The sequence below is a fragment of the Podarcis erhardii genome (genome assembly GCF_964252035.2).
Source record: "Podarcis erhardii genome assembly, chromosome: 9".
In the NCBI taxonomy this organism is placed as follows: Eukaryota; Metazoa; Chordata; class Lepidosauria; order Squamata; family Lacertidae; genus Podarcis; species Podarcis erhardii.
Genome location: NC_138512.1, coordinates 60585075 through 60609311, shown reverse-complemented (window position 1 = coordinate 60609311; position 24237 = coordinate 60585075). Strand labels below are relative to the sequence as shown.

General features: G+C 39.7%; 1 protein-coding gene across 1 annotated transcript in view; it reads right to left on the bottom strand.

Annotated features, from left to right (window-relative positions):
• Nucleotides 1-24237, bottom strand: part of STPG2 (sperm tail PG-rich repeat containing 2) — a 211159-nt gene that overhangs the window by 2209 nt on the left and 184713 nt on the right. Inside the window, exon 13 of the mRNA XM_081876928.1 lies at nucleotides 273-421. Within this exon, the coding sequence (XP_081733054.1) occupies nucleotides 273-421 (149 nt within the window). The remainder of the gene's footprint in view (nucleotides 1-272; nucleotides 422-24237) is intronic.

The window sequence follows — 24237 nt, the reverse complement described above, 5'->3', positions numbered from 1 at the left end:
ATGACTAAGTAAAATATAGCCTAGCCTTTGCATTATAAGACTTGCATAGATTGGTCTTTAGTTTAAGGAGATGAGCTATAGAACAGTTTCCATCTAATTTATTAGTAGTTTTTAAATCTTCAGACCTAAACTCTTCAAGTGAAAACTGTTCGCTTTAATTCAAAGTGCAGAAAATCTTAGCAAAATACGCCTGTCAATTCCCTGTTTACCAGCCTGCATTTCTTAGTAAATAGTAAATACAAAGACAGGAAGGGTGAAGTTATCATACTCACTTTTTCGAGACTAGTTCATTTGACACACAGAAAATATCTTTCTCTGTCATAGGTCTGTAAATGGAATTGCCCACTTGAATCACAACCGGATTATTCAATGTTGCATTGAATGTTCTCTTCAGGACTGTATCTTTCAGAAGTGGACTCAGCTATGAAAACAGAAACATATAATATTATATTATGGTTTTATCTTGCAGATCAATTAGGCGGTAACATAAACTGATTTGAGAAATGGTTTTGGGGGAAATAAAGCTGCTAGGAAATGAAGTTTATGAAGGTTTCCTTAGCCACCTTTGCACTTCACCTCTGGGAATAATATGAGGATTCCTTTGCTACTCAACTTTCCTCTTCTCAATGAAGTAGCAGCAAAATAATATGATCTCAGTGAATGGTTGAGGCCAAGGGCCACTTCACACTTTATATGTATCCTACAAGGAGACAATCTTTTAGAGAGATTGTGCACCCAAGTACATCTCAGGTGTGATGGCAGAGCAAGTCTTTTATTTAAATATAAGTACACATTTTTCAATACTCACTGAGGCACACTGAGAATAAGTGAAGAATGAACTTCAAAATCCCAACCCCAATCCACCCACTGATGAGATAAATCATAATGTCAGGTTTGAGTGCCATGGGAAACTATCAGGTAGAAGAGAGGGAGGGAGGGGGAGAGAGAGAGAGAGAGAGAGAGAGAGAGAGAGAGAGAGAGAGAGAGAGAGATTTCAAGCACCTTCCTGGTTCTATGTGACTGAAATGTATTAAACAGTTAAACCCTGATTTGATTTCCCACTCTATTGTCTTTCCTCTCCTTGCCCCTTCTTTACTTAGTGCTTTTCAGTTCGTCAAAACAGGTACACGCAAACATGAAATGTTGAGAAAAAGTAAACATAAATCTTACAACAACACACATTACACCAGTTTACTACAGCTTTCCTGCTTGATTTCACAAACTACTGGCAGCAGAGAAATGCTGCCCTTCCTTAAAAGATCAAAGGAGCGGTTCTGTATCAAAAGTGATTTTAAATCCTGTCTTTGATTTCATCAAAATGTGCATTGCGCAAAACAGGAATGCTGTGCCTAAGTTTCTATTTAAAACAATGATTGACTCCGGATATGTCTTTGGTGGAACTTCACTTACTGGACACTGCATGGGCAGAAGGATGAGGAGGTTATTTACAGCCTTTCCTTCTTCCCCCTGCTGCCCCTTTTGCTCTCCACAAATCTGCTCATGAGGGTTGGGGAAGCCTCAGGAACAGTGTGCAAAGTGGTACCGGAAGGAGAAGGAATTATCTCTAGGCCAGGCATGGGCAAACTCCAGCCCTCCAGATTTTTGGGAGTACAATTCCCATCATCCCTGACCACTGGTCCTGTTAGCTAGGGATGATGGGAATTGTAGTCCCAAACATCTGGAGAGCCAGAGTTTGCCTGTGCCTGCTCTAGGCAGCTCCCCAAATCAATACATACTGTGGAAACTTCACACTGGACTTCAAACATCTGGCATTGTGTGCCTCCCCATTCTTCCTCCAGACTCTGGGTCCTTGGTTTCGAAATGAGATGCAAAAGCTGCTCTCATCAGAAAAGAGATTTGGGGGGCCATGTCATCAGCTGATGTTGGTCCACTGTGCTTCATTAAGTCCAGGGTCAACACAGCCGTCTACCAGGAGATTTTGGAGCACTTCATGCTTCCTTCTGCAGATGAGCTTTATGGGGATGCTGACTTCATTTTGCAGCAGGACTTTGGCACCTGCCCACACTGCCAAAAGTACCAAAACCTGGTTCAATGCCCATGGGATTACTGTGCTTGATTGGCCAGCAAACTCACCTGACCTGAACCCCATAGAGAATCTAAGGGGCATTGCCAAGAGACAGATGAGAGACATGAGACCGAGCAATGCAGAAGAGCTGAAGGGTGCTATTGAAGCTTCCTGGTCTTCCATAACACCTCAGCAGTGCCACAGGCTGATAGCATCCATGCCACGCCGCATTGAGGCAGTAATTGATGCAAAAGGGGTCCAAACCAAGTACTGAGTACATATGCATGCTTCTACTACTCAGAGGTCCAATATTGCTCTATTTGCAGTCCTTGGTTTGCTGATTTCATTTAATATTCTAATTTTCTGAGATTGTTAATTTGGGGTTTTCATCAGCTGTACGCCATGATCATCATGATTATAACAAATAAAGGCTTGACATATCTCACTTTGCATGTCATGAGTCTATCTCATATATTAGTTTCACCTTTTAAGTTGAATTACTGAAATAAATGAACTTTTCCACGATATTCTAATTTTTCGAGTTTAACCTGTAGAGCTCCATCTCTGAATGGAAGGAGTCCTTTTGTATGCAGAGCAAGACAGTCACAGTCATCAAGCCAACCCACTAGAATTTACTGAAAATGTAGGATTTAATTTCCTTCCTATAATGCCACAAATTCTATTGAGATGCATCCCTGTTTTTCACAATGTGTTGGGCCATCAGATCCTGAATCTAGCATTTCAAACCTAAAAAATAACTGAGTCTGGAATAAAGTATTGTGGAACAATGGGCTATGTGAAACAAATGGACCCATTCTTCTATGACAGTGGTTTTTGAACTATGTGCCAGGGAATTGCAGGGTTCCTTGGGAGATTATCAGGCCTTCCGCACTGAACTAATTAGTAATAGCAAACGTGTTCCAAAAAAACAGCTAGACCACCAGTGAAGAGGGTGTGTTTTATGCTACATTCCTCACACAAGTCCAACAGGCCTATGTGAACTGAATGCACACTCTAAAAGATTTGCCATGCAGAGGTTTTGTAGAAGACACACATGAATTCCTCAGCAGGTGAAAAGATCAATGTTGCTGTAGAGCACAGAAAGTTTGTATTTACGCGTCATGTAAGCTGAAAGGTAGATTTGGAAACACTTTGCTTAACTGCTACAATCCTTGTTATTTGAGCAAAAGGCCATGGTGGGGACCTGGATCTGACTATAAGACCAACCAAAGAGTAAAAATAATGTTGATCAGTCTACACAGATATTGACCTAGGCAGCAAGCAACTTGACTACACATCAGACAAATCAATAATCGCCAGCAAAAAGCTCTCGGAAGTACTGATCAACATAGATCAGAGGCGGAGGTCAGTAGCTACATGTCCAAAAAGAAGAGATTAGCTCAGGCATGGACTAATGCCGTGAGGCAGGCAGCAAAACAAGAAAGGCAAATCCAAGCTGCATTTCTATCAGCTGAAGAGCAATGTTTATGACCTCTGATTGGAGCATACGAATGAATGGTGTTGTTTTTTTATAATCACATTAACTATCCCGTTCTGATAAACGCTTTTCATTTATGTTTAGCTTCTCTTACCCTAAGTTAAACCTAAGTCACTTATGAACTTGTTGAAGGAAAGTACTAAAATTTGATTTGTAGGAAAATTTAGGAAGGGACCTCCGATCACATATCTTCCCCTAGGCCCAGTGCCAGCTCTCAGCAGCACTGCCCAAAACAAGGGTAGCCATGGATTTTTAATAATGCAAACCATGAACCTAATAACAGTACATCTAGCCTTGGCCAGCCAGTTCCTTCCATATATGAAACGTACAACGGAATTCCAGTTAATTTCATCTAATATATTTTAAAAGCCCAGAAGCAGAGACCCTACTGAAAACCTGCCCCTACCTGCACAGAAAACACATAAAGCAAATGGAAACCCTGCTGAAACAATAAATTGCTCAGCAAGCGTCAATATTGTGAGCTAGGCCAGCCACCACAACCCAAAGTTTTGAGTCTCTTGCTTTATGATTTATTCATTTAATGTCTGGAGGCTTGAAGACAGACGTGGGGGAAAATGCAGACATATGGAATCTGAGATTGAAATGCAATATATTTAAAAGCCAGGACCACCAAATTAATGTATTCACACAACACACCATCTTGCTAGACAACTGACCACTGAAGTTTGTATTACAATTCTCTTATATACAAACATTTTATCTCTCTCCCTTATCCATCCTTCCTAAAATAAAAGTTATTAGTTAAATATAGTCCTACTAAGATCCTAATGGTAGCACATACATACAATTGTGCAGCTAAAGTAAGATCCTTTCGTCAATAAAATACCCCTCATTCCTATTAAATAGTACCCAATCAAAAAACAGTTCATGAAAATTCAGAAGGATGCAAGATGTAACCTCTCTGTGATTATAGCCCTAGGCTATGCAATTCTAGTGGATGCAAAAAGGTAACATGGCTTGGCATTTGAATTTAAAATTGTTTTAAAATATTTTTTTCCATTGAGCTTTATTTAAAAATGGAAGGGGGAAATGCAGCACATACATATTAATTTTTCTGTCAGTAGTACTTTTAGTCACAAGGGGAAAATCCAGACTTCCATTGCATGTATGAATTTCCACAGGCTTCCATTTCTCTCTCTCTCTCTCTCTCTCTCTCTCTCTCTGGAATTGTACAATAGGTGAATTTGACCTAGTAGTTTATTTCTCTCTTTCTCCAATTATTTTTTTGTATTAGTTATCTGTGTATATTAAAGAAAGTATTGACTTGTTGAATTTCTGCTGTATGTGCTTCTCATCACACTGGGACTTCTTAGATCTATATGAGCTTAGGCGGCAGGCTCAAAAACACACAGCCTTGCTATGCATAAGATAAAAATAAAAATGTGTGTATTAGCTATTTTATTGTGTGTGTTAATATTTTATTAGAAACTTACCTGATAATGTGATTAAAGAGTCGAGTACCAATTTTTAAAATGAATGAATAAATAAAAACTTATGGCACCAGGCTTATCTGTGTACAGTCATATAGGCAATTCCCCGGATTTCCGAAATCCTTCCACCCTCTTCTTGAAGAGGATTTATCGTGGGATTTGATTGTACATTTGCATGCCCCAGGCCATATGCTACCATATGCATATGACAGGCAGAATGGGACAGACAGGGATGAATGGAGGCCGCCGCTCAGCCACGCCATGGTTTAAACGGCAAGTGGCCACGCCCCCCGGCTAACCGGATTGGTCGGTCAGGAAGCGTGACACAGCTGGCCATCCTAGTGATGTTGGCAGCATCCCTCCACCCACAGCCAGGTCACTGGGAGGTCCCAGAACTCCTCCCGCAATGTGGGAAAAGGGGAGCTGTCCTCTTGAACGTGTGTCTGAATTGGCCCTTACTCGCTTGAGTGAGTGGTGTTAGCTATCATTAAGAGTCAAGCAGCAGGGTAACTTTATTTAAGCAAGGCTGCGTTCAACTCCTAATTTTCTCTGTCCCTCCTGCTCTTTCTCTGCACTGCTTGTGTGACTCACTTCGTGGTGGCTGTTCCCTTCATCTGTGCCTTCCCTGAGTCATTAAGTTTCTCTCCCTGTCTGTGGTCCCAACTCTCTTACTTAGTTCAGCACACAATGATACAGAGTTCCCTGGAATTATTTCTTCACAACATACAGAAACACAGAGAAGCAGCTCCTCGGTGGCTGTGGAGCTTCTGTGCCACAGACTGTATGGGTATAAATCTCTTTCATTCTCTGATATGCCAAAAAGAGTATGTTGATTCAATATATACACTTAAATTTATGTTACAATATATTTCCCTGAAATCTTAAAATTTAGGTTAAATGCATAGACTGAACTCCCAAATATTGTTAAATGAATTGTCTCAATAAAACAACATAAACTGGTGCAACCTAACAATGCTCGTCTGCCAAATGTTTGGTGCAGGAGGCTGTAGGGAGAAGAATGTTCACTTGCAGGACATTATGTACCACCCAGTGTTGTTGTTTTTTGTAACAATATTATCGGCCCAAAAATGAAAATACCAGACCTGCAAGGGATTACAGTGGGGCCCTGCAAGACGAAATTAATCCGTTCCGTGAGGCTCTTCGTATAGCAGTTTTTTCGTCTTGCGAAGCAAGCCCATTGACAGCTGAGCCGATTAGCGCTATTAGCGGTTTAGCGGCTTTTAGCGGATCAGCTGATAAGCGGCTTAGCGGCTTATTAAAAGGGGGGGAAGGGGGAAAAAACCCCGCAGAAACTCGCAAGACATTTTCGTCTTGCGAAGCAAGCCCATAGGGAAATTCGTTTTGCGAAGCGCCTCCAAAACGGAAAACCCTTTCGTCTAGCGGGTTTTCCGTCTTGCGAGGCGTTTGTCTTGCGGGGCACCACTGTAATGGAAACATAGTGGTGATTTGTTGATTAATGCATTTTCTGCTTTAATTTTCCTCAGAATTCCTCCAGCTTTATATATTCCACTTACCCACTGTTGTGAGAAGCCATAATAGCGAGCCATTGAAGAGGATCTTGCAGCATATTGAAAAAAACACCCACTATATTTCCAGCGGATACCACATTATGTAATTAGATTAATTTTTGTGCTGTAGCTCATTAGGCAGCTTGACAAAAGTATTTGCATAAAATAAACATCTAGTAAATAATTTTCTCATCTGTAAATACTAAAAACTCGAGTTCCTCATGTAGTAATTTGGCTAAGTACGCCTAATCCTCCTAATAGCTCCGATTTCAATGCATATTATTTCCAAGAATGGGGACACAAAGGCAGTGGATGAAATTTCTCATTTACAATTCAAATGACCTGAAAGCACCTGTAGATTAAAATTGCAGGCAATCAAGTATTCCAAACAGAAAGGAGTGGGGAGAGAAACATTAGGTTTTTGGTCACAGCTGAGACAAGAGCAGATATCCGTCAATATAGGAGCTACAAGGCAAGTTGGCTAAGATGCTTCTGTTGAGGAACCCCATTCAACTGAGTGTTTTTCATTTTATTTAAATATACTGATTGTTAACTGAGTAAAGTTAAAACCAAAACATTTAAATGCTTAAAATATTTTGAATTCTCACATCCTGGGATGAGGCTGCAGCAGGATGCTTGAAAAAGTCAGCATATTCAGATCACTGCATAAAAACAGTCAAAAAGATGCTGGTTCTTCTCTGGGCGCAGTTGTGATTCAATAAGACTTTCTAGGATATCAGTTAGGATTCTGTAAGTATAACTGATTAGCAATGCACACTTGCACATACTATGTTCAAGCACACATGCACATGAATGGAAATGGCTCTTAATTTCATTTCTTGTCTTAGTTTCATGTGTATCTGGGAAATTGTCACTGTCGATAAACAGAGAGGTGTTATATAAACAGTAGTAAATGAGAATGGTAATAATAACAAGGACTTTTCCGATGAACAGCTTTATAAGCTAGTGCAAAAGCTGGTCCACAGAAACTGGGGCTGCATAAATCGAAAAAATAACCGGGGTTAAGAGATTTTCTCCTATTTCACGCTGAGTAGAATTTATTTTCACAGAAGATGAGATGATTTCTTTATACCTCTGCAGTAACAGACAATAGAGCAATAAGCTTAGTGAGAACTCAAAATGTAATTCATAATCCTCAGTTGCTTCTCACACCTAAATAGTTTCCTGTGTGCTTATACAGCCTTTCCATGGTCTATGGCAAACCCCAGGAGAATCATAGGATAATGTTATTATATTACATGCATTTCAATAGGCTCAATGAATGCATTCAGAAGTGGATAAAATAATATTGTCTCCAAAACATTATCATACAACTCTAGTATAATATTTCCTGATCATACAGTATATGAGCTATGTACAGAATGAGAAGCAATTTAAAGGTTGAATGAGCTGTGCTGATAAGAATCTACAAGCTGTCAGCAATTTCTGAAATACAAAAAAGAAGTCTCATCATCTACATTAATTCCATCATTTACCTTTGCTCTAAGCTTGTCATTTTATTGCAAGTTTCAGATTCCAGAACATATATTCAGGTAATGACACTTAAAAAAATTACAAAGATGTAATCTTTCCAATCAGCATATTTATCACCAAGAGAATAGTGGGAAAATAATTAGCATTTTTAAATTGGTTTTAACAATTAAGTTTTGAGCACACATTTTGAGTACACATTCCCCTCCTCCCCCAAAAAAGTGAAAATGAAGTATAGCATTTGAACAGTAATTCTATTGTATCTGCAGGTGAAGGAAATAAAGCCAACTCAGAGAAGGGATTTATTAAATGTGCACCTCAGATTGACAGTTACAGATAGGTAGCCGTGTTGGTCTGCCATAGTCAAAACAAAACAAATTCCTTCCAGTAGCACCTTAAAGACCAACTAAGTCAGTTCTTGGTATGAGCTTTCGTGTGCATGCACACTGTGTATCTGAAGAAGTGTGCATGAACACGAAAGCTCATACCAAGAACTGACTTAGTTGGTCTTTAAGGTGCTACTGGAAGGAATTTGTTTTGCTCAGATTGACACTGAGCTTTGAGTTACACAGCAGGCATATGCTCTAAAAAACAATTCTGGATCTGTCTTTGAAGCTGTCTCTGAAATGCAAGCCACATCCCAAAAATGGTTTCAGTGGAGAATTGCTACATTGCCATAGCTCCAAGACAAAATATATGGTCTTGCTGTTTTTCTAAATGGTTAAACTCTTTTGGATTAACCAAGAAACTGCTCTGAACCAAAAGAACTACAGAAACCAATTGCATGATTAATTCCACCTCAAACCTTACTTTGTCCTGGGGTATCTAACAACAGAATGTGGACCTTTAGCAAATTAGTTGTTTCAATTATCTGATTACTTTATTACCATTCATTAGTAATTTTCTAACACAGTAATATGGCACATGTTGTCTTTCTATATGGTTCTCTTCTTCAAACAGCTGTTGGCCGTATACTAAAAATGAGTTGAATGGTTAGTACATACAAAGCTTGTGAAACCATATATCAGTAGGAAAGTTTTATAGCTTTAGGGTTGCTTACAAATCAATGCCTTGGAGTGGGACTACCATTAGTAGCTTTTAAGACTGCCTGGAGCTGTGTCATTCACTGCTGTTTTGACACATTAATGCATTAATAGTATGCACAAGGCTGACATAACTTCTCTGATGTACTATTATTGTAATTATTAGAAGTCTTCCACCCGGACAGCAAAGTTAAGAAAGGTGACAAAAGAGTATGTAAATACTAAGACATCCTTTAAGCACCCATTTGTCTTTGACAGCACATAATTAAGAAATGGGCGGGCAGGGGCACACTGAGATAAGGATTGTCTGCTACGAATCTTGTCAAAGAAAGTAATCAAGGAGCATGGAGACAGTTGGATGAAAATGATGACATGTGTACCCAACTAGTTATCTTGTTTCAGTAGAATAGAGTTGAAAAGCCATAATACAGTGAAGAATATCAGGCATTATGGTCCATTAAGTGCCTTTGCAGTTAAAATGTTAGATTCCTGATTAGCTCTTTCTAACATGTCCATTACATGTTATAGGATTCAAGCCAATGTCTAATGAGGGTGGCATATTTTGTATAATTTGTCATGCCACTACAGAACCATTCAGTGGAATTTAATCTAGAATTATTATAGCCAAATGTAAGTAAAATAGTAAGATTTGTCAGTGACTGGGAAATCATATAGAAACCATATTTCTTGCCTCCAGCTAAGCCAAAACTAGGACACAACACACTGCTTGAACTTCCTGTGCAACCCACTGATTGGAGTTACATATTTTGAAGAGCTAAAAAAGAGGACACATTTGCCAACTTCCACTTTTAACTTTGGATCTCTATGGAGACTGGATGTGTCCTGGAAAAAGAGGACATATGGTAACAGTTCCCAATTTATCATGAGCGCAAATATTCAGTTACTGGGTCTGAGTGATGTTCTCATTCCATGTCCCTGCTCCAGTCAATACTGTTAACATAACTCTGTTGGTTAGGTGGGTGCTTGAGGCACCAAATACTCAAAAAACCTGTGTGGATTATGCAGATCAACTGAACATAGTGTGAATGCAGATGCATAGCCATTGACTGAACTGCACAGCCTGGTGTAGTGGTTAAGAGTGGTGGACTCGTAATCTGGTGAACCGGGTTCGCTTCCCCGCTCCTCCACATGCAGCTGCTGGGTGACCTTGGGCTAGCTTCACTTCTTTGAAGTCTCTCAGCCTCACTCACCTCACAGAGTGTTTGTTGTGGGGGAGGAAGGGAAAGGAGAATGTTAGCCGCTTTGAGACTCCTTTGGGTAGTGATAAAGCGGGATATCAAATACAAACTCTTCTTCTTCTTGTTTTAAACTATTTTTAATTTTGTGTTTTAGTTGCCTGGCATTAGGGTGAAAGGTGGGTAATAAATTGTAGTAATAATAATAATAATAATAATAATAATAATAATAATAATAATGTAAATTCATAATGGGCCTTTAAAGATCAGTATAGCTCTTTCAAAGTGGTTGTTTGGAAACAGGGAGCCTACAGCCTATTCCCAGTTATTACAATTTTTGAAATGCTTCAGAAAACAGTATAGAATGTAATTTTGCATTAAGGGTAGGTAGTGTCATGATAAAGATTTATGATACAAATGGTAGCTGTCTAGCTTTGAAACACACTAGAGCTCTTTGCATCTCTCACTTTTATTAAGAGACTCCAGCTTGCCCCTCTTGGCAGCTTGACAGATGTTTCTTCTCATATCTCTCACCTTTGCCACAAGGACAGAGCAAATTTGATATAATACTTACTTGTTAGCTTACTCTCAAACTATGTCACTCTCTTTAACTTTCTGATAGCTAATATAACAGAAGATAAGGAAGAAAAAATATTGCTTTAGTATTAATGAAGAGCAACTTGTTAAAATGAAAAATACACTTGTGCCTGCTTAAAGCACTGGTCCCAACCTTTGACTCAGAAGACCCTCTCGTAGAGAGTCTTATTTTTGTTCAGAGGTTATGTGTTGCTTTTTCTTACCCATGGCAACCAGTAACAAAAGACAACATTGTTGGCATAGTTACAAATGTATAGCTATCAGATTGGTAAACCTTCCTTCTTGCCAAACCTTTCTTCGGAAGCCAACAATTTGGGAAAGACCATTAAAATAAGCAATATTATTATCATTTGCCATGTACCCTATATAAAACTAAAGAAAGAAAGAAAGAAAGAAAGAAAGAAAGAAAGAAAGAAAGAAAGAAAGAAAGAAAGAAAGTTCTGTCTGATGTACATACTCTCAATCCAATATCACTTTATTGGAAATGACTCATAAATGGAATCAAATAAAAAAATAACTGAAGAGATACTATTTCTTTACACAAATGAAAACACAATGTAGTAATTATTTGTTTTTTAATGTTAATGTTCTATTATGTTTTTATATATGTTGGAGGCCATCCAGAATGGCTGGGGAAACCCAGTCAGATGAGCAGGGTACACATACAACAACAACAACAACAACAACAACAACAACAACAACAACAACATCCATGGAATGTGGATAGAAACAATGAGTGCAGTTCATATGTCACAAAGATATGCCAAAGTTACCATTGGATATAATGCAACAGAGTTCCACCCATGGTATTTTGGTGTAAGAATTGAAATATTACTCCCTTTCAATTTGTTCCACTATCCCAACAACAAATTTTCACCAGCTGGGAAACATGGAGATGCCTGAAGTGTGCCTGACCTTAAAACAGAGCTGTTGCTTTGATCAAAGACAATGTCTTTTGAGAATGACATAAGCCTACAATATGGAGCACTAAAATGGAATTACTTTTCTTTAAGAGCCTGAGTGGGAAGATTTCTGAATGTTACACAATGGGGTTTAATCACAGATGGCTCACACAGTGATCATCCTGTTGAAATCAGTTGAAGAAAGCCAGTTTAATTGTTCCCAAGCTCCCAATTCAGCTCATTTAGTAGAAAAAGGTAAGCCCAAGTTTATGCAGGGCAGGAGGCTTAAAGAGCATATAAGATTAAATTATAAGGACATTTACCTATTTTGTAAAATCAAATTACAACCGAAAGCTAGTACAGGCAGTTTTAATAATAAAATGAATATGGCTATATGGAAAAGAAACTAACAGCTGAGCCAAAATTAGAAGTGCTTCCCTTAATATAGTTGAGGTGACTACAACACTGGCCATGATGGCAGGGTTAATTAGAACTGGAATCCAACAGCATCTGGAGGTCCTCAAATTCCCCATACTGTAACCACTTCGACAGGCTCCCAATCCCTGGTGCAGCTAAATTTGCATAGTAAATTGATGCAAATTTAGCATTAATTAGTAACAGAACTAGGTGACTCAGTTCTATAGTTACTGGAGAATAGACTAAGCAAAGTGCTGTCATTTCCAACGGAACTGCTACCCTTATATATTTAGAAATATTTCATGATCAAGAGTACATCCCCCATTGACCCATCTTACCCAGTACCGTCTAGCCTGACTGGCAGCAGTTCTCCAAGGTCTTAGCCAGAGGTCTTTCCCAGTCCTGCTTAATGACATCCTTTTCATTGCAAGTTTTGAAGTCCTGGTCTTTTTCCATGCAAAGCATATGCTTTACCTATGTATAGTTTCTCCTCTTTATGTGATTTTCAATAACATGGCCGTAAGGAAAATTATGCAACTGCCTTGCTTAAGCTAAGCAGCTCTGAATCTGGTAACTGTCTGGTAGAAAGACTGCTTGGGTGACACTATGCATACCTCCTTGCATTAAACAGTAAGAAATACATGAATAATCTGATATGGCCACCAAATCCAAGGATAGCCAACATGGTGCCCTCCAGACAGTCACTTCACACATTGGTGAAATCACATGTAATTGAAACCCATTGAAAAGGCCTGCAAACCCACCACTCCACACTGCCCTGCCCCCATTCTGCCCTTTTAGTGATGTTTCAGTAATGTCTTTATGGCGTTTCTGAGCCACTTCTGGGTTTGACACAATGCACGTATACACGGTCATGCACATATTGAATGCATGCAAATGGCCCGGGGCGGGGGGGGGGCTGCCTGTTCAACAGTGAAGAAGAAGAGTATGGATTTGATATCCCGCTTTATCACTACCCGAAGGAGTCTCAAAGTGGCTAACGTTCTCCTTTCCCTTCCTCCCCCACAACAAACACTCTGTGAGGTGAGTGGGACTGAGAGACTTCAAAGAAGTGTGACTAGCCCAAGGTCACCCAGCAGCTGCATGTGGCGCAGTGGAGACGCGAACCCGGTTTACCAGATTACAAGTCTATCGCTCTTAACCACTACACCACACTGGCTCTCGTGAATTGCTGTACAGCAAAGTGTCCATTGAAGAGAATAAGAATTTCGCCATTTAAGAGCTAAAATGACTCACCTCACCTCTTCACTCAAGTCTCAGTTAAAACAGGGGGTCTACACTAGTGCAAATGTATCATTGAACCTCAGGATTCATTAGAACAGCTCAAAGTGTCCTAACGTGATAAACACAAAAGAACAACATGCCAAAGCTTTGCTAATCCTTGGGGAAGGGAATCAAATAACATCCTCTACCTATATCCTCTGCATAGCTTGGTTTGAAGGACTTTACCACTTAAATCATACATCACACTCCCTTTATGGCAGTGCATCATAATTTTCTGTAGCTAGGAGAACGCACATAAAGTTTTAAGCATTATTTAATGAAGATGACACATGAACCACATACGGAAAAGCAATATTAATAAAAAAAAAAGCTGTAATGTATTCTGACATCACAATAAGGCTCTTCAATTCAAAATGTTTCTTTCAGAAAATAATATATAGCTGAGGTCATATCAATAAAGCCACACAATGATATATTACTAGGAAGCGGTTGTTTTCAGCTTCTTGGGATATGCTGTTCCACAGACAGCTCTGTAAAGTAATGTGTAGCTGATTTACACAGCCATCTTTATCACATAATAATGGCAACTGCCATATGATAAATTGAAAGCATATCACCAAACCGTAATCTTGGCACAACTCTATTGTCACGTGGAGGGCAATCTTACTTGGCTAAGAGTGATCGCCAAAGAAGAAGATTGTCACATGATCTCAGTACCCATCAATGGAGACAAACTTCTCTTCTATGCCAACACTGCAGCATAAAAGTGTAACCTAGCTCTCTGAGTTCAGTGGTAGTCAGGAGGATTTTCATGTAAGAAGAGTTAAGCATCTCAAAAGTCCCAGGCAAATTAAAAGAAGAAATAAGCTGTGGTGTCTGATGAGCCTCTTAGATGTCTGAAAAGGCCCTGCTCCTGGCCACAACCTATCTCACTTCTGAAGGCAGGGAAGGGATGCTCATGAATGAGGGATGCTTGCAGAGGCAGGGTTCTTGTAGAAGATCATCCTTGTGGGTCAAGGTGGTCCTTCAGAAACTGCCCTCAGATATCCCCATACTCCCAGGTGTACACTCTCTCCCGTGCAATTTTGTAAGGACGTAAAAGAATGGGTACAACTGGGTTCTCCAAGAAATATAATTAACTTGGTAGAAACTTTTTTGTTTTGGCATGGTTCTATAATTTAAAAAAGTAGCATACAGTGTAGCACAATGCATATGCCTGCATTCAGTAGGCACTTTCTGTGTCAGCTTTTAAATGCCTTATGAAAACTTTTCTATTCCACCAGGTCTTTCCAGGCAATTAAGAATACATCTTTCCACAATGGTTAACTGATATCCATTTTTACCTTTTTTATAGGGTTTTATTGTCCAGTTTTATGCTTTATTGCTGTCAACCACTTTGATTTATTTTTTTCCTTACAAAGTGGTATATAAATATTTTTATAAATAAATAAATGCATCTAACACAAAAATGAAGTAAAGTACACCACCTGATTTTATGAAGTAAAAGAACTCATAAAAATGCTGATCTTCAAATTTGCTTGTATTTCCATATGCAAGATCTGCAATGATAATTATTCTAAATATTACTCAGTCACATTTCACGGGGACTAGGATCTGTTTGTGTTTCCAGCTGCTAACCCACAGGAAATGTAGCATTACAATTCTTATTCACGTCCTGAATATGTATGTAGAATAAGGCATCCCTCTGGAACTTAGATTATTTAAGTCATATTGCTTCACACATGAAAAAGTTTGACTGTGGACCTCTAAAAGATTATCCAGAACCTTTTTGCCAACAACTTATTATTTGTACATTATGTTAATATATTTCACGGTATCTTAAGACTTAGCTGCTCGTGGAATAGCTCAAAGAATCCTAAACCAAACATTTCATTAATTTAACTGCAGGGTTTGATACATAAATGTAAGAACATAAGAAGAACCTGCCAAAGGACCATTTAGTTCAGCATTCTGTTCTCACTGTGGCCAATCAAATGCTTGGCAAGATAACAAGCAGGACCTGAATGCAGCAGTGCTCTACACAACTGCTACTCCCAGCAATTGGTAGGCATACTGTTTCCAACAGTAGAATACTAGTTTCCAACTAGTTAGAATACTAGTCATCCTTGCTAGTAGCCATTGGCAACCTTATTCTCCATGAATTTGTCCAACCCTCCTTTAAAGTCATTCAAATTAGCAGCCATTGCTACCTTATGAGAGAAAATTCCATAGTTTAACTGTGAAGAAGTACTTTATTTTGTCTGTCCTTTATCTCCACTGGATGTCCCTCAATGCTAGTATTATGAGAGTCAGAATAAAACCTTTCTGTATCCACTTAAACCAAACCATGCATAGTTTTATACACTTTTGTCACGTCACCTTATTACTCACATTTTCTCTAAACTAAAAATCCCCACTAACTGTAGAGTTAGGAGGGACCGTGAGGGTCATCTAGACCAACCCCCAGCAATGCAGGACCCCCAACGTGGGGTTCAAACCCACAATTCTGAGGTTAAGAGGATCAGGCTCTACTGACTGATCTATGTTGTGACCTTTCCTCATAGGGGAGTTGCTCCATCCCCTTGATTTTAGTTGCTATTGTCTGAAACTTTTCCAGTTCTACAAAATGCTTTTCGAGGTGAGAGAAACAGAACTATATATAGCGTTCCAAGTGTGGTTACACTAGAGTTTTATATAATGCCATGTACAAATCAGTAGTGTTCTAGCTGTATACAAGTAGCATCCCTTAATGGAAATACACATCCATTTCCATCAGTGAGTCCTGTGTGAACATGACAGTCAGATACAAATCAGTGTCTACACTTACTTCTGAAAGCAGGACGCCCGTGCTAAACTGTACTGATTAAGTATTTAATTAGTGAAGCAAATAATGAAATTTCTGCTTCAAAAATTGACTGCAAGAACTGTCAAACACAAGGTGTACTGTTTTTGGATATACTGAAGAAGAAATACCTTTCCCTACCGATTTTCTTGTGAAATATTTGTTGCAAGCATAGCTTTCATCAACTTGGAACCAAACTTTATGTTCACAGATTGGCATGGTTTTAGGATACAAATTGAAGATATAATTGTGATGCAGAAAGAAAATAGCCACGTAGAACTACATAAGAAATTTCTTGTGAAAGGCATCATATTAAATATGTTTAATTACTTAGGAGAAAGCCAGTTCTATGGAACCAACAGTGTTAACCGCAAGTGCAGAGCTGCAAGGGAGGGACTGACAGGGCCTAATAGACTGGCCTCTGATCAAGCCATACAACCAAGTCTCATGGGACTCTGGCATCAATCACCTGTAAAGAGCAAAATCATATTTCATGGCAGTTATGAAGGTATCCTACTGGAAAGGGAAGAAGAGCCTTGCTTGATTCTCATATCTTAGGAAGCAACCTTAATAAATAAGAGGTTCTTGGCAGTTAACTGTTATGGGCCAAAGCCATAAAGTTTCTCAGGCTCAATCTCTTGATGTGCCTTTTTAATATGTGTGCAGGACTTTAATGACCAACAAGGCAGAACAAAAGGTTTCAGAAGCCATAAGAAAGAAACATCAAGAGAGTTTTGCCAGGGGAAAACCCCCCAATATTTTCCCCACTCTCCTTTTCCTCCATCAGCTTGCGTGCCCAGTCGCAGAGTCCCCTGCCTAGCATGCCTGACTATAAAAGGAGGTAAATGAAAGGACAAAACAACCGTCTGGGAATTGAAATGGCCAAAAACTTTATTGATTTCAGATGTAGGAAGCCTTGGCATAGGCATTGGGTGTGTATCCCTCTCAGCCCCCTGCTGGAGAACTGAGGCATGACAGGGTCAAATCAGGGATGGGTCCATTGCAAAACACACATTTACACAGATGGCCCCAAACACTGAGGAAAGCTCCTATGGTCCACTAGCCCTACACAACTGGCATCTTGCACAGAGAGTTCCCTCCAGACCCCTCTAACTGGGTACCCTGTTATCGCCGCCACAGAGAACAGGGGGTGGGTGAGTCACCACTTCACCACACACCCCAATCGGATGAAAGACTATAGGATTCCACCCAAGGCCTAAACTGCCAAATTTGTGACTAGTGCTATGGGGAAGGTGAAACCTGTAGCACAGGGAAAATTCCTTCTCAGCTCCAAATACAGCAACCGTCAACAGACCACAGCAAGGCCTTCCTAGCGGAAAAGGAATTGGCTAAGCAGCAAGCAACTATAACGTAGGGAGGGAACAGGTGGGTGACGCTCCCAGCTGACTGGGTGAGGAGCACAGGGATGGCTGGGATATATAGTGGGCAGGTGGACCTGAGTGAAGCCTGCCTTTTCCAGGTCTGCTTGCCAAGCCACACACCCCTAAGGCCGCCATGGATTGTCCCAATTTGAATCGGTGTCTGGCGGGGACCCGTGAGCCTCCATGGCGGCCAAGAGGGACGCACTGCATACAAACTGGTATGTCGCGTCTGGGCAGCGATGGAGGTGCCGCTGCACACCGAAGAAGTAAGTGGCCATTAGCACCACTTCTTCAATTTCTAGGATGTAATGCTTTCCTTGTATCTGAAGTTGAGTCACCAAGATTCCATTGACTCAGTTAGATTGGTAAAGAAAAAGCGTTTTATATGTGTTTTATATGTGATATAACACTGTGACCCCAGATGGCGTTGTGGAGTTGTGTTTTTGCCAACATGGTTTCTCATTATAAAGGTTACAACACATTTTTCTATAGCGCTTCCTTGATGTGTCTAGATCCAGCCCTGCTCACAGGAACAGCCCATGGCACAATAATAACCTTGGCCATTTGCAGTGAAAGCTTGGTCCCTTTTTGTGCTTAAGTAGTTTAGTATTGATAGGAATGAAATCCTATATTGCCAGAAAACTTATCTAGGGTGGATTTTAACACGCTTTCTTTTTAGTCCACTCACCCCAGAGATATGATGAACAGTGCAGAACACCGATATTGGGAATTGCCTCTGTTTAACACTGGAATATCTGAATGGGCTTTCGGTTGTGCTCCCAGTACAATGCCACTATTCATGACAGCTGCTACATGAGACCCCGTGGCTCTTTTAGATGCAAAACTGAGTTTCAGGATCAGAGAATTAATCTGGAATGGTATATTATAGTTCAGTCATAAAACATAAAGGAGAAAGGGAAGCCAATCCTGTATTGTCTTCATTGTTCTGCTTTAGATTTAATGTGGCACCCTAAGGCTTCTAGAGTCAGATGAATGTGAAAAAGCATCCTAGACCAACAACTGAGAACATCATTACTTACACAAATGATCCCAAACATTTAAAAATTCAATTAAGGTCGATGCACTGACAATTAAAATTTCATCAAGTCTTTCACTACATTATCTTTCCTGACACGATGATGGGGCATGATTTGAATTTTAGGGGAAAAGATGTCAGAGGCAAAAATGCCACAGACAGTTATTATGGAAACTATGTCAGATGGTGAATATCCATTAGTTAATGATCATATTTTAGTATATAAGGAAATACGTCTGATGCATAATGCAATGGAGGACATGCCAGCTTTCATGACCAAAAGAATTTTATGACAAACCAGATCAAAAGTTAAATATAACAAAAAGACCATTTGGCATTCTAAGTATTTGTATATGCATGTGCTCTGCTAGCACAGTGTAGGAGGCACAGAAATCTGTAGAACAACACTGAGTAAGGAGATTCCTGCTTCTACTTAATAGCTGTGTTTACATTTCTCCAAATCTGTCTTCCTTTCCCTAAGACTTAGGGTATAAAAGAGAATGCATAAAATAGCTTGGACTATTTTAAGACATACCAAAGCTACAATACTATCGTTCTGCCCGGACGCTGAGGTCCAGCGCTGAGGGCCTTCTGGCGGTTCCCTCATTACGAGAAGCAAAGCTACAGGGAACCAGGCAGAGGGCCTTCTCGGTAGTGGCACCCGCCCTGTGGAACGCCCTCCCATCGGATGTCAAAGCGATAAATAACTACCTGACATTCAGAAGACATCTTAAGGCAGCCCTGTTCAGGGAAGTTTTTAATCTGTGATATTTTAGTGTATTTCTGGTTTTTATGGAAGCCGCCCAGAGTGGCTGGGGAAACCCAGCCAGATGGGCGGGGTACAAATAAATTATTATTATTATTATTATTATTATTATTATTATTATTATTATTATTATTATTTACCTGTGAGTAGGAATGTCAGTAAATTCCAACAAAAACAGAAAAGAAAGGCAAATATTGCTATTTAGTCACATCATTGTTTTTCAAGACTGCAAGTGATATGTAGTTAATGTGGGGGGGGGGTTACATTGTTTTGACCTTTCTTTTACACTGCAATGAATGTAAGCTATGTAACATATACAAATGGTTACATAACTATAGCAGGCAGTGAAATGAATAATGTAGTATTTGGTGGAAACCAAATTGCAGAAGAAGAGATACAGCATTGGTTGTGATAAGTACAGGCTGGAAAACCAACTGCCTTCTCCTTACATCCCTATTTGGGAGTAAGTCCCACTGAACTCAACAGAAATTACTTCTGAATATACATGTCTAGGACTGCATTGAACATAATCTGCATCACTACAGGTAGTAGTAAACATTAAGAATATAAACACTGCCATGTGAGACTCAGATGAAATTCGATCTAATCTAGATCCCAGTAGTGACTGCTGAAATTCACCAGCAGATCATAGTGGTGATGGTTTTCCCTGTTGTCACTCCCCATCAGCACTGGCTAATTTTTCTTCTGCAAGTTGTGGGTGATATAAGGAAAAGCATTTGCCATTGCCATCTGCTGTCAGATTTGACAAGTATCATTCACTGTGCATAGCAAGTGCACTGATGAAAGAGTAGGAGATTTAGGAAGAGTGAGTACGATAATTTCTGCTACCCACATATTGTGAAAATATATACAACATCCAGATTGTCCCCATCTTTGTTTGTTCCTGTCTCTCTCCACTATGAACAAACTCATTTTATAAAATAAAAAGGGAATAATTTATGAATTTGGCATATTGTGAACGACTTCTTTTTTTAAAAGTCTCTTAGGGAAAGCATGCTGATCTAATAATGCCCACTCAAATATGAAATAGCAGAGTAATAGTGGCATGAATTGACTTAGTTGGCTGGTTGAATTATGATTACGATTATTAGTATATTATTCTATAGTGTGTTGTTGTTGTTTTTAAAGAAACCCAACAACAAAAAACAAGCAAAAACCTTCCCAGTTAGTTGGTTTATAGAATGACACATGGTCCCTTTTAGCAGCAATTATACTTTTGGGAAAGATCTATTAATGCTAAGTCATTATCAATCAATATGGTGTGATATAGTATAGAACAGAAGCAAGCATCATCTTCATTATCAAGTACAACTTTTGTAAAGACTGAAGACTACAACCAATATTCCTATTTTCTATACATATTGTAAAGTTCTCATTTGAGCAAAACACGGTTGATGCCATGGCTTCTAGAAATCCCATGAAGTACTGACAAAAGTGACCCCCACCCATAAAACACTACACAATTGCAAATACTTGCTGACAGCAATTTTTATGATCACACAAAAAAGTCCTCCCACAATCATGGAAATTGCAGACCACAAACAACTGCTTCCCTTGGGTCTGCACATTGCATCCAGTGCTGCCATTGCACTCACACAACAGACTCACACAGTTCAACTTTCCCCTCCTCTCTTCTGCAGCCACCAAACCCCCCCACCACCATGCACTCTGAAAATCTGCTCAAAGGGGTGAGGGGACTCTGTGGAGCAGATTTGATGGGGCAGGGAGAAGAGAGGAAGAAGTCTCATTGTGTGAGTGGAATGCTGATCTGCAGTTGTGTGAATCAAGTCCTTCTCTGCCAGTTCATTCTTCCTATCATTTCTGAAAATCCAGAGTCCTTTCATAGTTACATCCAAATAAACCAATCAATAGACGTAATCTCAAATTCATACAGCATATTTAGAAATCTTGACAGTTCAGGAGTGCCTTTGAATATGGTTTATATGTCTCTTGATTTTTCTGACCTGTCTGCCAATACATACATCTTCCTAAACATATGGGTCAGATATCCGCAGGGTTGTCACAAGAACCTTTAACCAGGGTCTGCCAGTGTGGCACACACGGGTGCCAGTATGCCCACCAGTTCTTCCTATGGCAGCTGTGAAAGTCCAATATGCATGAGAGGCTTTTGCTCTATCTGTGATCTTCATGTTTGCTCAGCCCTTCCTACACTACATACCCTTAAACATGAACCCATGTCTCTGGATACCAGGACTGGAGTCCCATCCTTTCATGCATTCTGAACAGAAGAGGTGCAAAGAACTCTCTGTAAGCAAGTGGAGCACTGGCTGATGCAGACACATTTTTCAGCATTGATGGGGCAACTAATAGGGCGGGCATGTACACATGATTTGAGGTCCTGTCGCTTTTAATGCTCTTTCAGGTGTGGCAGTCATTTTGTGTGACACCATGCTCCCATGGCAGCCATTTTGTGATGGGCACCCACAGCATTTTCTCAAAAATTCCAAATGTGCCTACAGGTGCAAAAAGGTTTATGGTACCTGCATTATACTTTTTTAAGAAGGGAGGGGTAGAAAGGTATGGGCACCACATGTGGCTTATACCTTATGAACTGCCCATCCTACAGAGATGTTGTAGCTGAAATGAATACCCATAATTTGTTCCAGTAGTATTCATTATCACTGATAATTTCAACAGTTATCCCAAGGATGGGGTAGATTGTGAAACATGGACCACTTATAAACGCCATCTCCAACTCCTTGAAAGATTCCATCAACGGTGTCTCCGAAAAATTTTACACACCACTTGGGAAGACAGGTGAACTAATATCAGTGTACTGGAAGACGCAAAGATCACCAGTGTTGAAGCAACGATTCTTCAACATCAACTTCGTTGGACTGGTCATGTTGTGCGGATGCCTGATGATCGTCTCCCAAAGCAACCACTCTATTCCGAACTTAAAAATGGAAAGCGTAATGCTGGTGATCAACAAAAGAGGTTTAAAGACTGTCTCAAGGCAAATCTAAAAAAAGTAGTATAAACACTGACAACTGGGAAACATTGGCCTGAGAGCACTCCAGTTGGAGAACAGCCTTTACCAAAGGTGTTATAGGCTTTGAAGACACTGGAACTCAGGGCGCAAGGGAGAAATGTGCTAAGAGGAAGGCACGCTTGGCAAATCCACACAATGATCAACTCCCGCCCGAAAACCAATGTCCCCACTGTGGAAGGACATGTGGATCCAGAATTGGCCTCCACAGTCACTTACGGACTCATTATTAAAACTGTGTTTATGGAAGACAATCTTATTTGGCTATGAGTGATCGAAGAAGAAGAAGAAGAAGAAGAAGAAGAAGAAGAAGAAGAAGAAGAAGAAGAAGAAGAAAGCTCTATAAAGTTTACTCTCAAGTTCTACAAATGGCTGGAAAGGCCACCTAAAAAGTAAGCATTCCCTGCTGTATTTTCTGGGGGCTTTTGTAAACAGAATGAGATGCTCTGTGTTGTATGGGATAAAGCTATTTCATATTTTCTAGATATTGAAAAACTTTATTAGTTGGCTATCTATACAAATCAAAGGAGTCCTCTATATTATTTGTAAAGAGCTAATCACATCAGCACCACCAGTATTATGTGTTACAATGGTAAGATCAAATCTGATAAAAAGCCACAGAAATGGGATGCAATGCATTCTATGATCTTATCTTTAAAATGCTATTTTAAAATAAACTATTTAAGAGGTGACAGAGAGCATAATCCAAAGCAAAATTAGGTATTTCAAAAAAAGCAAAACATAAACTTGTTGCTTTATGAAAAAATGTGGAACTAGTGTTATATTACTGAAACCCCACAGGAAGAAGCAAGCTTTATTAAAGAAAGAATAAACTCGGAGACTCCCAGCAACAATATAAAAATCATCCACTTTCTTGAATGTCCTTCGATAGTACAAAATAAAACTTATTAATGTAATGATAGTTATTTTATTTTACAAAAAAGTGATTAATGTTTTAATGGATGTTTTACAATAAGGTAGAAGAAAAATGCTCGCTGAAACAGCTATTCTATCTTTAAAAGCACAACTTGTTAACATGACATGTTATGCATTCAACTAAATACTCTAGATCAGGCATCCCCAAACACAGCCCTCCAGATGTTTTGGGACTTAGGAGCCCACATCTGAACTATTGCAGCAAGTGAATGAATGGTTTTGCACCTGGTTTGGGCACAACTGCAGGGCTTTATCCCTTTATCTCTTGATGTTTTGGGACTACAATTCCCATCATCCCTGACCACTGGTCCTGATAGCTAGGGATGATGGAAATTGTAGTCCCAAAACATCAAGAGATAAAGGGATAAAGCCCTGCAGCTGTGCCCAAACCAGGTGCAAAACCATTCATTCACTTGCTGCAATAGTTCAGATGTGGGCTCCTAAGTCTGGATCAGCAACTTGGTATTGGAGTGGGGAATAGGACAGCTTTAAAGTACAGTGGTACCTTGGTTCTCAAACTTAATCTGTTCCGGAACTCAGTTCCAAAACCAAAGCGTTCCAATACCAAGGCGCGCTTTCCACTAGAAAGTAATGCATAATGGATTAATCCGTCCCAGACTTTTAAAAACAACCCCTAAAACAGCAATTTAACATGAATTATTTAACGATACCATTGATCCATAAAATGAAAGCAATGAACAATGTACTGCAGTCACACAATCAAGCATTCGGTAGCTGGACTAAGTTCAACACAGTCACGCACAAAAAAGAGCCACAAAAATGCAAAATAAAGAGCAAAAACAGACAGACCTCAGCGTAACACTCAAAACGGAAGTGTGGCACTCAAAT